Below are 14,738 nucleotides of genomic sequence, written 5' to 3' on the forward strand. Positions count from 1 at the left end.
GCCTTTCTCCTTCTGCACTTAACTTGCCTACTTTATCTTTATACCTGTCCGTTGCAGCTGCCTACGGGTCTCGCCCCGTTTCCCGCTGCCGCGGTCATCTGCCGCTCCGCTTCGGGTCTTGCCCTGTTCTTCCACCAGCGCGGTCCTCTGCAGCTCCTTTACGGGTCGGTTCTTGTTCTGCTCTACTTACCTTTTTTTCTCCCTCCGCTCACACCAGTCTTCTCTGGTTTCTTTCTTTCTTTTTTACTCATCTCTTATCCTTTTCCTTCTGTTGACTTCTTCCTTCACGTCCTGATGACAGACGAAGTATAAGACATTGCTGATGACAGTTGGTTTGGATCAATCTTTTCATGGGTCCCACAATGGATCGCTGACATTTTCAAGTTTCCTGGAGCCCTGATAGTGATGGTTCTGCTTGGATTTTGCGTGATCAGAATGATAATCTCACAATGCAAGAAGACTGCAAAGAAAGCTGTAGGAATTAAATTTAAGATTGATTTCAAATCCTGATGGAAATCTAAGGAGCTGACAGATGAAGAAATCAGAGACTACGTGAAGGCCAGCATTCATGCAACTGAAGGAACAAAGTTCCTATACCTGAAGAACCACAAGAAATATGTGGAGAAATGGAACCATTGTAGTCTGAGTGGACCATGCATGCTTATGTCTTGGAATAAAGATGAACATGTGAAGTCAGCAGGATGTCTGAAAGGAGTCATAACGATGTGGGTTCCGAAGAAGCATTTCTTCATACGAGGATGTCTAGATGTGACGGTTGATGGGAGAGTGGTCGATGAATCGCCCAGAGGGGAGAGTTTGAGGTGGAGCCAAGTACCCCCACTCAAAGTTCCGCCCCCATGCTGCCTATATGTTGGGAGCCAGAGTGTGAAACATGTGCAGTGCCAGTGAATTTACCAATACCTCAAAGAATAATGGAAGCAAGGTTCCCATTGAGAAAACCATTTATTTGAATACAATCCCAGAGGAAGTGGGAAAAGCGAGCAAGGAAGAAGAGTGGGAATGTCATACGGAGCAAAGCTGACACGCCTAGAAGAAGTTGACAAGTATAAATATTCTATAGAAACTGAAGATGAAGTATAGAAGATGAGCAACATTTCGGGCTCGAGATGAAGATGCTCATGCTACAGAAATAATGAAGACAATATCAAGCCATTTTACAATTGTACAGACGCAGGAGCGCAAGCAGACAAAGTATTCTTGAGGTGGGCTACGTAGTAAATAGATTGCGGCGATGCGTCAATGTATATGTTTAGGAATGCATGGATTATGGATATTCCACAAGCGCACTTTAGCAGAGTCTGGACCCCATGAACAGGAAGGCTTTTTCAGTGTGGCACAGTTGGAAATTAGCTAATGAGCTATGGTGAATTCAAGAAAGGCTTGGCTGGCCCAGCACCAGGAGGTCAAGGCCACCGTGAGCCTGGATGTTCATGCAGAAGCTACAAAATGTGTGAAAAGAACAAACTCCTGTTTGAAGTGAGGTGCAAGAACATTTAAGATGTTAGAGGGGTTTTGTTTAATTCAGCAAAAGGCTCTGAAACATGGTCTCCAGTCATATGGTCAGATGAAAATAGATACTGAAGTTCAGCTGTATCGAAACCACGAGACAAGTGTGCCCATACTCCCTTCTATTCCCAGGCAAAGAGAACATCCACAAGGCCAATGTTCAAAGACTAATTGATTGGCAGGTGGCAAGAGTGATGATAGATGGCAGGCTAATTAGGTGGGAAGCTATGGTCAAGACCAGTGCACCAGCACCTTGGAGCCAACCTACGTGCTGCTAGTGTGTGTGGAATATTACAGAGGGGCACGAGGGTGCCAACCAATTAAAGAGAAGATTGAGCATTTTCGTTGATGTTCGTTATACTCCCTGTTTTAGACAATTGAAAATAAAACAGATTTACTTTGCCAACTTCCTGAGTCGGTCTTATTTTTGATGTTTGATTATACTCTGCATCACCATCTATCTCAGAGTATTGTTACCTCATCTTAAAGGGCCTTGTGTTAGATACACAGGTTCAAGTGGTTGATCATCAGTGGATAATGGACATTGCTGGCAGAATCTGTTACGGTCACCTGGTATCCACGGGGACGCCACCCAGCCCTGGTTGGATGATTTGCACTCTCGAACCTTCTCCCCGTCCCTTGTACTGGTTTTGGTGGTGTTGTAACCCGAGTACCGGGTTGTACCGGTTTCAGGAGTGATACGTGAAACACAGGAGGAATCTGCATAGTGGGTGGTAGGGCTAATTTAACTTCCACTGGATTTATTATGGATTCAATAGAATAAGGTCCCAGATATCGGGGACGAAAGGTCTGAGTCCCTTTTTTGGGCACATATTTTGATGCTAACCAGACCTTGTTTCCAATTTGATAGTCGGGGGCTTTACTACGATGTTGGTCAGCAAATTTGTTTTGTCTGTTCTTGGCTTGGAGTAAATGTTCTGCTGCTTCTTTGAAGGCCTGGGAAATAGTCGTATGTAGGGTTTTAACCACTGGCATTTCCAAAGGGGTTGGGAGATCCAATCCTGAAGTACGTAGATGTCTACCATATATAGTGTAGAAAGGGGTTTGTCTAGTGCTGGTGTGTAATTAATTATTATAGGCATATTCAGCTATCCATAACAAGTCCTTCCAATTTCTTTCCACTTGATGTAACTTTGGTTTGTTCTTTCTGTTTGGCCATCTGTTTGAGGATGGTGACTTGTGGATAGTCGAATGTCAATTTGCGCCATTGAACAGCATTTCCTCCAGAAGTTGGATACGAACCGACTACCTCGATCTGAGATCAAGACTGATGGAAAGCCATGTAGCCGTACGATTTCCTCCAGGAATACTTTTGCTAAATTGGATGCATTTGGAAGACCCTTAAAAGGAATTAAGTGTGCCATTTTAGAGAACAAGTCTGCAACTACTAAGATGGTGTTGAATCCTTGACTGGGAGGTAGATCTGTAATGAAATCAAGGGACAGTGTGTGCCATGGTGTGGGAGGGATTTCGAATGGTTGGAGAAGACCAGCTGGTTTCTGCTTTTGAGACTTGTTTTGTGCACAAACACAGCAAGATTGGATAAATTGTATGATGTCTTTACGCCATGTGGGCCACCAATAGTTTCGTTTTACTTTAGCTAGAGTTTTGGCAATTCCAGGATGACCTTCAATCAGGGAGTCGTGATAACCTGAAATAACCTGCTCTTGTAAATCTTTACTTGGCAAGCATAGACGGTTCCTAAAATATGGTAACTGGTCTTTAATGGTGTAATGTTCTCCTTGAGTACACCACTCTTGTGAGAAAGTGGGATCCATTAAGAGTTGGATCTTGTTTTGGAGTTCACCCTGTGTCAATGTTGTTGTAAGACCCAGGAGTTTGTCTTCTGGAATGATGGCTACTGGATCTGGAGTTATGTATACCTTTCCATCAACACCCATGCGGGACAAGGCATCAGCCTTTCCATTTCGGACTCCTGGCCGGTAAGTGATCACATAGTCATATTCAGCGAAGAAAAGAGCCTACCGGAGTTGACGGGATGATTGAGCCTTTGCTGTTATTAGGTATTGCAGGTTTCGATGATCAGTTATGACCGTGACAGTATGTCTAGCACCAAGGAGATAGTGTCGCCATGCCTTGAAAGCAGATTTTATAGCCAAGAGTTCTTTGTCTGTGATAGCATAGTTGAGTTCGGGAGGTGAGAATTTTCGTGACCAGAAGGCCGCAGGGTGTAACGGGCCAGTTCCTGGGTCCCTTTGTGAGAGAACAGCTCCCTTAGCCATGCTAGAGGCATCTGTTTCAACTATATAAGAGAAGTCTGGGCGAGGATGCCGTAGAACTGGAGTAGAAGTGAATTTTTTCTTAAGTTCTTGAAAGGCCTTCTCTGCTTCTTCGGTCCAATGGAACTTTTTATTGATTTCTCTCAATAGTGATGTAATTGGATGCACTATTTTGGAAAAATCTGGGATGAATTGGCGGTAAAAGTTTGCAAAGCCCAACATACTCTGGATTCCTTTAAATGAAGTTGGTGACGGCCAGTTAAGAATGGCATCTACCTTGTGCCTATCCATTCTAATACCTTTTGGTGTGAGGATAAAACCGAGGAACTCCACTTTAGTGACATGAAAAGAGCATTTTTCGAGTTTATCATACAGTTTATGTTGGCAGAGTTTAGTAAGGACGGAGCAGACATGCCTGACATGGTCTTCTTTTGTAGTAGAATACACTAAGATGTCATCAATGTAAAACAGGGCGCAAACGTTGATTAATTCCCGCAAAAGAACATTCATAAAGTACTGGAATGCAGCAGGAGAGTTGCAAAGTCCAAAAGGCATTACCAGGTATTCATACAAGCCATATTTGGTACAAAAGGCGGTTTTCCATTTGTCTCCTTTCTTCACTCGTACAAGATGGTACGCTAACCCTAAGGTCCAGTTTGGTATAGATTTGGCCGTCTTTAACTTGATCCAATAATTCGGGAATAAGGGGCAGTGGATAACGTTTTTTTACTGTGATCTGGTTTAATGCGCGATAGTCGATGCAAGTCCTCAAATCTCCTTCCTTCTTTGGTACGAAGAATAAGGGACTGCTGCCAGTGATTTAGATGGGCGGATAAATCCATTTGCCAGGTACTGATCAAGATAAGATTTCAAATGGAGGTTTTCTGGTTCAGTAAGTGCATAGATTCGACCACAAGGAATTTGCGCACCAGGTATGAGGTCGATCTGACAATCGTAGGGCGTGTGCGGTGGTAGAGTATTGGCTTGTTCTTTCTGGAACACGTCTTGAAAATCTTGGTATTCATTTGGTAGAGTACTAGTCACACCTAGTACAATCGCCGCCATACTGAGAGTAGCAGATGTACATAAGTCTGTTTTCCCCTTTTCTTGGTAATAACAGGTGCGAGCACAATCATCGGAAAAGGCCAACATCTTGGCACGCCAATCTATTGGAGGGTTGTGAGCTACCAACCATGGCATCCCTAAGATTAGTCGAAACTGAGGAGCTTTGATGAGATCGAATGCAACAGATTCTCTGTGTCCATCCTGGCACAGTAGGGTTAGTGTTGCTGTACATTGGGTTTCTGGTCCGGAAGCTATTTCTGTCCCATCAACAGTAGTAACTTTTTCAGTAGTTGACTTAGAGCATAAGGGAAGCTCCATCTCTGCTGTCAGATCTTGGTCTACATAATTCCCAACTGCTCCGTTGTCTATGTATGCTTCGACAGCATGCATCCGAGACTGTTGTTGGTGATTGATCAAAATTACTGGTAATGCAAAGTGTGAGGCTTGTGGCTCATCTTTCTCGCTCGACAAGCGGACCTCCACGCTTGCCGGGCTTGGTAGTTTTCCGACTCCTTGTTATTATCTTCCATCTATGTGGCTCCAACAGTTCTCCTTGGTGGTTTCACTGGACATTCTTTGAGGACGTGGCCTGATTTTCCTCAATATAAGCATAATTGCTGTTGCTTTCTCTTTTAGTTAAAGGGGGCCGCACACCTCCGATTTTCACAGGTTCTATCGTGTTTTCCAATGTACGTGGAACATTATCCTTTGACCGGACATATACAGCTCGAGTGTCTAACCGTATCCGGTCTGCTTTTCGGTCTTGTAATCTGTGAACTAATTGCACCACAAGGTTGATGAATTCTCCACAGTCTTTAGGTGGGTTAACCACTTGAGCAAGGACATCCTTTAGTTCCCCTCGTAGACCCCCATGAAATAGTGTGGTCCTTTTTTCCTCAGGCCACCCAGATTCAACGACTAGTCTGTTAAATGTTGCTAAATATGTAAGCAAGTCCTGACTTCCTTGACGGAGTGACAAAAGTTTGTTGTCTAATACTTGGTCTTGGGTATGACGAGCAAAGAGTTTTTCCATTTCCATCTGGAAACCCCCAAAGTCATGTAAGAACGGGTTATCCTGATTTACCAATGGTACCGACCAATCCGCAGCACTGCCACTCAGATAAGACAAGACAAAAGCAACCTGCGCGTGGTCGTTAGGAAAAGCCCCAGGTCTGCAAAGGAAATGAAGACGACACAGGTTCATGAGCGTTGCGTACTTCTTGGGATCCCCTGTAAATCGTTCAGGTGGAGCTAAAGGAATTGTTCCAGGACGGGTTATTTGTACTGGATTGCTGAAAGAAGTTGGTACAGGTGCTGGCGGAATGTTGCCAGGCAATGGGGTCTGTCCTGCCTGCGATTGGAGCAACTGTCTACTTATATCGTTGGTACGATCCTTAGTAACAATCAAATCCCTCCTAAAAGCGCTTGTTTCTTGCCTGGCTGAATGTACTTCAGCGCGTAATTGTCCCAACAACTGAACTAACTGGTCAGTCTCTGAAGTCTCCATGATGCCCTGGTGGATAATATTATTGAGGCTTTGCGTTCTGTTACGCTCACCTGGTATCCACAGGGACGCCACCCAGCCCTGGTTGGATGATTTGCACTCTCGAACCCTCTCACGGTCCCTTGGTAAGGCCTCTGGTTAAAGATGGATCTGCAATATAGGAGAGTTGGATTCAATACCAGATTGTCTTTATGTTTTCCCACCTCCCTTGGCCTCAACTCCTTCCTCCCCCTTGGGCCTTCTCCTCAGCTTAATATTGTAAGAGGTAGATTCTCTGTCCTGCTCCTCGTGCCGGGGGCGCGTAGATGTGGGGGGCGAGCAGCGACCAAGTTACTTCACTGGTGCAAGCCCCCCTGTGGGAATCCAGGCCTGCTGCGACTCCGTAGGTTTGCTGCTTTACAGTCTTTATATGCAGTTCTTATGTTCCTCTTAGTTCGAATAATAATGTCTTGCTTCTTTCCTTTTAGGTATGGAAAGGTATTTTGGTGTTGTCATGCAGTTTGAAGATGAGCAGGGGCTGGTAGGCGAAAGCGCGGTGCTGTTTCGCCTTTTATATTGCTAACCTGTGTCTTTTCTCTCCTTGCAGGTTGCGATGTTCCTCGCCGAGGGCTGCAATGTTCCAGCAATGATACTGACCAGGAGATGACTACCCAGGTAAGAATTGTGTGGCTTTCTTCATTCAGGAGGAAACGTGAGAAAACGCTTACTAATGCTGTCTTTCTTTCTCCTCTTTCCAGGTTATGGTATTCCAGGATGCATACAGTGCCAGATGATGGAGTTCGTACCTTCAGGTGAGTGGAACTAAAGTCAGCGATGGATTGAAGACAGGATACTGTTCCAGGTAAGTTTCGTAGTGTTCTTTCTCTCTCTGCAGATCCTTGGTTTCAGGTAAGCTGGCATCAAAGAACTGGACACAGTGAGCGTTACGCTGCCCACAGCAGAATAACGCAAAGCATGTTCTGCTGTTTGGGTGTGGTTTAAATAGTCTCAGGTAAGTAGTCCAGGTAAAATAGTCCAAGCCTGCCACACCCAAAGTAGTCCAGGTAAAGTAGTCCCAGGCCTACCACACCCAAAAGACTAGACCGCATAGCTCAGTTCCTTGTAACTAAGCTATGTGTGTGCCTCCATGTTGGCTGAACCCCCCCCCCAAGTTAAATAGTCCCAAGTAAATAGTCCCATTCTAATGTTGGTCTTCATGATGGTTTTGAGCCTGGCGCCAAAGGCGCCAGGACTGACTCCAAGAGAGTCTTGGATGAGGTTTTAAGGCCTTTGACCTGGCCCTAACTGGGAGGCTGACTTGCCAGTGAGGGCCAGGGGCAAGGGTCATGATAACTAGAGAGGAAGACTAGGGCCCAGGACTAACACAGTAGAGTGAGTATAATAATTCTTGTTACCGTATCCTGTGATATGTTATACTTTTGCATGTGTGTCTTGGACAAATGGGTTGATGGCACACTTTTCTGCATCTCTACAGGGTGGATTTCTTGCACCTTATAGACACCCAGGGGTGCGTCACTAATGTGGGAGGTATCCACAACACGGCTTAAGGTAAAAAAAACATGTTTTTGTCCTTGGGGATATTATGTGTCAGTAAGACATTACAGTTCAGTACAGTAGTTAAAGCTGTTCTTTCAGTTCTTTGCAGTTTGGGTGGTGAACCTGGCACACAAAAGGGCTACACTACGACAGAGAGGAAGATTCAGAACCTTTGTATGAGACGTGCATATTCACCTTTAGCGTGACAACGGTTGTGCTCCTGAAGAATGTGAAGCACCTTTTAGCCTTATAAACAGAAACATGGCATGTCGAACAATGGGGCTTGGAGAGTCTACTTGCCCTTAACATAATCAATGATATGGAATACCCTATAAATAGGGAGAATGCAAATTTGAAAGTTTCAATATGACTGTAAAATTATATATAATTGAGGAAGTCAGTGGTATGGGTCACACGCATTGGTTGTTGTGAACTGTGTTTAATAGTGTTTAATGTACTAAACTGGTATGATATGTTTTTTATGAGAATTTATAAATTAGAATTCCACAAAAGTCTTGTTTTTTATATTCACTACTGTGTTGAGTTTGTGGTGGTGGTCTGGTCCTATCCCAAACTGTTCGAATCGAGACAACCGCTACTATTAGATACAGTTAAATTTGCATTTGAGTCTGGGGGGTGTGGTAGGGGGTTGAGGTTGGTGCCCCAAGCATTTGGGGAGCACTTTCCCCAGGGTTCCTTCATTTGCATGGTCATTGCCTGTTGCTATACCAACCAAATATTCTCAGTTCAAAACCCCCCATTCCCACTCCCTCTTTCCCTCCCTAACCCTAACCCTCTCTCTCTCTCTCTCTCTCTCTATCGTGTTGGCATTTTTTTCACCAATTTACCAAAACCAAAAAAACACAATGAACTCTTGAGGACAATGAAAAACATTTTGACATAAAGGTAACAGGCTGCTTCTGCCATTGGACTTAATCAGCTGTCATTCAGGGTCTCACAAGTTCAAGATTGTAAACAGAGTTTGAAAGGCAAAACATTTTTTGTTCATCTCCCAAGTTTCAATGTGTAAATGGTAACATTAGTTCAGATGCCTATAGACATGCAGTGCGTGGAATAGCTAAAACTATTCTCCACCCATAAACCAGCATGTCTAATGCACGTATGATAACAAACAGGTCATTTCACCAAACAGGGGAAAGAAAGTACATTTCGCAACTGCAGGCTGTTTCTGCGAGGCATGCTCTGGCAGCCTTGGGATTTGAGCCAGAAACTTCATCACTGTGTACTTTCAGGAGGGGCTCTTCATGCCACGCAGTCTGAGGCATCACAGCATTCCACAGCTCAGCTGTGCTGTGCTATGCTGTGCTGTGCTGTGCGACATCGCTTGGCATGGGTATTCAGCTGTTAGGCCAGTCTCTTAGGCAACTCTTTAGGCCAGTCCCTTCGCGTTCTATGAATCTCAAAGAAACCAAAAGAAAGTGCACAATCAGAAAGGTAACATTTGCCCAGTTTTTTCCCTCTCTTCTCATTTTAGCTATGGATCGCTGACCACAGCCTTGTACTACTTCTACAACCTGTTTCTTATCATACGTGCATTATACGTGCTGGTTAATGGGTGGAGAATAGATTTAGCCACTCTATTATACCCAAGGTTGAGCCAGGCCTACGAGGGGTAGAGCAGAATGCAGCCCTCCTATGCACTGGTGTGTGTTTGCATTAGAGCCAAATTCTCTCTAATTCTGGTCTCCTGTGTATGATTTGTGTCCAAGTGCCTAGTGTCTGCTGTGCCTGAGGTGGCGTGGGGGAGCAGGGCAAACCTGTAACACAGCCCACATTCTGTTGTCACATTAGCCCCCAATACATGGACTACATGGGAGCACTAGGGGGAAACATGTGCAAAGCATGTTGTGACTGCCATCCTTCACTCTATACACTCATTGGGCCTCATTCCGAGTATGGCGGTAAGGGATAGCGGCCACCGGTAACGAGACCGATGGCGGTAATCCCTTACCGCCATACTCCGAGTTCCCTCTGCGCCCTCGCCCTTAACGCCTGCTTTGAGCAGGTGTTAAAGTCGAGGGCGCAAAGGGGCCTCCAAGCCAATAACGGTGACCGTAATGAACGGTCACCGTTATTTGCATCTTCCCCATTCCCATTGAGCCCTATGGGGGCTCATTCGGGAATGGGGAAGAGCCTTGGTGAATGGGGAATTACCGCCCCGCCAACCTTGGAATGGGGCGGTGATTCCGCCATCCACCAAGGCGCTGCCGGTCCGGGTACGGCGTCAACCAAGGCGTTAATAGCGCCATTGGTTAGCGCCGTACTCGGAATGAGGCCCATTGTGTTAGTGTTGGTTCAGACTTGATGGTGCTAAAAATATGTTGCCTTACCGTACCTTCGGAATCTGTGAAAATAAATACAAGTCTACCTCTCTTTGCTCGCAGTGTTTTTCTCCATAGCGTGGAAAATATCCCATCTGTCCAGTCATTGGTTGCAACATCAAGTCGACCAAACATTTGAGGTGCAGTGATAGATTTGGGATTCATTTTCATTTCACGGTGTGGCTCCCCACAATCTGCAATGAGAACATTATAATTTTTAAACATTTTTTAATTGTATACTGGTTAAAAAATATCAACCTTAACAATATGAAACATAGGTAAAAAGAATTACAAAACACATGCATTTACAAATCGTTGAAGCAATAAACAAATTATTTCAAGTTAATTAATCCAATACATATTGAAAGGCAATTCCAAGTCCGCCTATGTCTCTTGAAGCCACATTGTTCAAACATAAAAAACATCAAATTTATTATTTCCAATCACTAGAATCATTATGTAGTTGTAAACTAATTCTGTTAAACCTTTCTTACTTTTAAGCCCCCGTATTATTCGTTCAGTTGCAAACCATTAAAATAATTCACAACTGAAACAACAGTAGAAACACGCGATCCAAGCACGCACATTTCCCAGAAAGAGTCAATTTCCACATTATTGTGCACATCGAAAAACTTTTTAAAATGCACGTATCCCAATGAGCTTAGGGTTGGGCATGCAACTAATAGATGTTGAAGTGTTTCAGCCTGGTTAACTTGCTTACAAAATCTGGAAGCAGCTGCGTTCCCCTTGATCAGATTAGGTCTGAGCCAAATTTCACCTGTATAATACAGGTTTTTGCAAAAACACAAAAATCCATCCTCATCCTAGCACATGGGAATTTTTCTAGATAGTGAGCCATACTGCTCTTCCTTTTGTGCTCACAGTATAGATGATTCAGACTGGTATAAACATGCAACCATTCCAAATATAAGCTCCAATCGAGGTCAAGCATGGATTTCTATGCCTTTTCAGGCTCCTCTATAAGATCAGAAACAGACAGACCCACTGACTGCAGCAAAGCTGTGCTGCGCTCCACAAACTCCATTACGGGAGCAACCGTTACCTTTTGTACTATACCAAGTAGGTCAGCATATAAAGTATTGACAGGATTCAACACTGACCTTTCACTTTTAGTGAACTAACACCTAGTTCATATCTAATTGCCGAAATAGGCACAGCTCTTGGAACTCCCATCACAGTTCGATAAATTGAACCCTCCAGGACTGGAAAATATTTCCCTCAGACCCATGCAACATCATTTATTCTGCTGAAATAATGCCATCACAGTGTATAGATGAACACATTAATACATTCAGATCAGTCAGAAGTAGAAGAAACAGAGTAAACCGATTTGGTGGCTAAACCTGCAAACAAAAGACCAACTTTGCAGAAGGAAAACGTGAAGGCTGCCCTCTACAAGGTCAGTCTTTTGCCTCCCCCATCCTTTCGCCACTCTGTTTTGCACCTCCCTCCCACTATTTGGCCCCACCACCATACTCCCCCACGATTTACCTTCAAAGGCTCAGGTAGCCTTTCCCAAAAATCTTTATCCCGTTGTTAGGCAGAATTATATGCAGTACCCTTTGGGAACACCACACACAATTAAGACTACAAGTGACAGTACAAATTCACATTTGGTACAAGGCTGTACTACACAGTTAAAGTGGTAGCGATGGCTGAGCAGACAGACTTATCTCAAGAGAAAGTGAGGAGTATCAGATAGTTATAAAAAGAGCAGCAATTACTATGATTCAGGCAAACACTGACTCAAGGTTTTCAAGTAAAAGAATATACATTTATTTCACTCTTCAGTTGGATAACATTACACTATTAGAAGCAGTTTAAAAATCACACTCTTAATACACCACACCACTCCCAATAAGTTCCAGACAAGTTAAGCTCACAAAATGAAGTGGGAGCAAAATGGCACTCCAGCAATTTAAAAGGAAGGGAAAAACAAAGTTAATAGAAATTGAACCACACCAACAGGTAAGTACTCAGGGCAATTGAACAAGAGAAGCTACAGTGATAGAATCCGATAGAAAAGGCTTAGGGCCAGAGTCAATGGGTCAAAAGTCTTTTGCTCAAGATCACACAGTTCAGGGTAGTTTGCGGTAAAGTTTGTGCCACGGATTCCGGACGAGGTTGGTTGGTAGAAAAGTTTGTTCAAAGAGAAGAGAAGGACAAGCCCTCGGTTTGGAGAAAGATTTCAAACACTTTCACCGCAGCTGAACGAAACGAACAACAGGATTTGCACAGTACCTTAAAACAGAGAGGAAGCTGTAGTTGAGGCGGAAGTTCCTGGTAGTTCCTGCAGGCTCACGGTTCCTGAAGCGACTGTCGGACTCACAAGAAGTAGGAAGACTGGAGGGTCCTGCACTACCCAGGGAAGAAACCAGCAGCAGAGCAAAGCAACGTATAAAAGGTGCGCTCCTTAAAACCCAAGCAGCTTCCGACCTTCTTGGCTATCCGGCCCACTGTAACTCTGTACAGCGAATTCGACCAGAGGAGGGGTCCTGGCTTGAAGTTTGGGCGAACTGGTTGGTCCCACCAGCTAAAGGGAAGAAGTTTCCTCGAGGATCTTCTCTGCCGTCAGATTCTGAAGATTAAGACCTGCAGCAGGGCTTCACCAGGCGGTTCAGTCGTGGTAGGGGTCCTCTTCCATCAGCTCCTCGTTGGTTCATTTGTTCCAGTGGCGACTCTGCCTTTCCAGTCCCAGAGACCTGGTTTTTATGCAGTTTTCCCCCATTCATACAGCCTGGCTGTCAATCACACAGCAGGGTGGCTGTCCTGGCAAGGACAGTCACCCAGCCAATCAAACAGGATAGCGACTTGGGTTACCACGGGAACCCATGGCAGTGGTCCTAAGACCCCTCCCTCACATCCTGCCTACCCAGACTTTCAGGTGCATTAAGGAGGGCTTCGGTGCAGAAGCATGCAAAAAGATGGCAAACAAAGGGATCAAACCTGGTTTGGTGCGCAGAGTAAAACACGAGAAAGACTTTAACAAAAAGAAATGGCGACTAAACCCAGCCGGAGCCAAAATAAAATATATTTGGTCAAGCAGAATTATGTTTGAGGCAAATATAATAGCCTAAAACAATACCACGTTTATATAAGATAATCGTGCTACGAAAAATAGGGTAGTTACCACTGCCACCAGCCAAGTCTTGATGCAAAGGGAGCAAAACAGTGCTCCAAGAGAAACAGACAAAAAGAGATAAGAATTAACCCTTTCCAATACTCCATGTAAGATGGGGTGTACTGGGTCTGTGGTTTAAAGAAACTACATAAAGTTAATGGCAACTTTACATGTTTCTGGGAGACAGTAATCAGTCCCAGAAAAACGGAGTCAGTGGGAAGTCTAAAAGACAACCCTGTGTCACTGCACTGAAGCTGCTGTGTAACACACATAAAAATGATGCTCATGGAGTAGGTGAGGCTCCAGAGCCCAAGAACACACAAATGGTAAAAACACACACAGCAAAACACATGTAAGAGTAGTAAAAAGGCTCACACTCTTACCAGGTGGAAAAAAGAAACCCTAGAAATCCAGCAAAGCTGCTGAAGGACTCATTAGGTAAGGGAAATTAGCCATTTATGAGAATTCTCCCTAACACTCGCCCCCCCCAGACTAAGGGACAGGAGGAGTTAATCCACTCCTTGATGAATCTCCACCTCTAGTCGGTTAAAAACATCCTTGAGAGACCATCAGCATTTTGGTGGTGACATCCTGCTCTGTGCTCAATGGTGAAATCAAACCCTTGCAGGCAGATTGACCATTTTAGAAGTTTTAGGTTTTCCCCTTTCATTTGCATTAACCATCTCAAGGGTTTGTGGTCTGTCTGAATCACAAAGGTAGAGCCATACAAGTAAGGTCTAAACCTCTTCAAAGCCCACACAATAGCAAAACATTCACGCTCTATGGTTGCCCACCTTGTTTCTGGTTCCTTCAGTTTCCTACTGATGAAGCAAATGGGGTGCTCCCTACCTTTCTCATCCAGTTGACTAAGGACTGCACTGCACTTATACCTATATTGGAGGCATCTGTCTGCACAATATAGTTTGTGATAATCAGGAGCTCTTAGGACTGGAGCTTGACAAAGGGCTTCCTTCAGGTTTTCAAAGGCTTGAGTGCACTCCTCATTCCATCTAACCTTTTTGGGGAATTTTGGAGAGGAGATCACATTCAAGGGAGAAGCTATGGACCCATAGTTCACTATGAAATTCCTGTAGTACCAAGTGAGACCTAGGAAAGCTCTCACTTCGGTCAGAGTAGTAGGGGTGGCCCAGTTTTTCACAGATTGTACTTTGCTGGGCAATGGCCTTATCTCACCACCTCCTACCTCTTGACCAAGGTAGACCACTTTACTCTGACCAATTTGACATTTGCTTGCCTTTATGGTCAGATGGGCCTGCTCGTGAGCCTGCAAAACATATCCCAGGTGATCAATATGTTCTTTCCATGTAGGGCTGAACACTGCAAAGTCATCCAAGTATGCC

At 44.4% G+C, this 14,738-nt stretch overlaps 1 protein-coding gene across 1 annotated transcript in view; it reads right to left on the reverse strand.

Annotated features, from left to right (window-relative positions):
* The window catches only part of DNAH5 (dynein axonemal heavy chain 5), a 4,235,244-nt gene that overhangs the window by 1,928,026 nt on the left and 2,292,480 nt on the right, over positions 1-14,738 (reverse strand). The window contains exon 42 of the mRNA XM_069613779.1: positions 10,283-10,429. Coding sequence (XP_069469880.1) covers positions 10,283-10,429 — 147 coding nt within the window. The remainder of the gene's footprint in view (positions 1-10,282; positions 10,430-14,738) is intronic.

The sequence above is a fragment of the Ambystoma mexicanum genome, chromosome 5p (genome assembly GCF_040938575.1).
Source record: "Ambystoma mexicanum isolate Mex_15411 chromosome 5p, UKY_AmexF1_1, whole genome shotgun sequence".
Lineage (NCBI taxonomy): Eukaryota > Metazoa > Chordata > Amphibia > Caudata > Ambystomatidae > Ambystoma > Ambystoma mexicanum.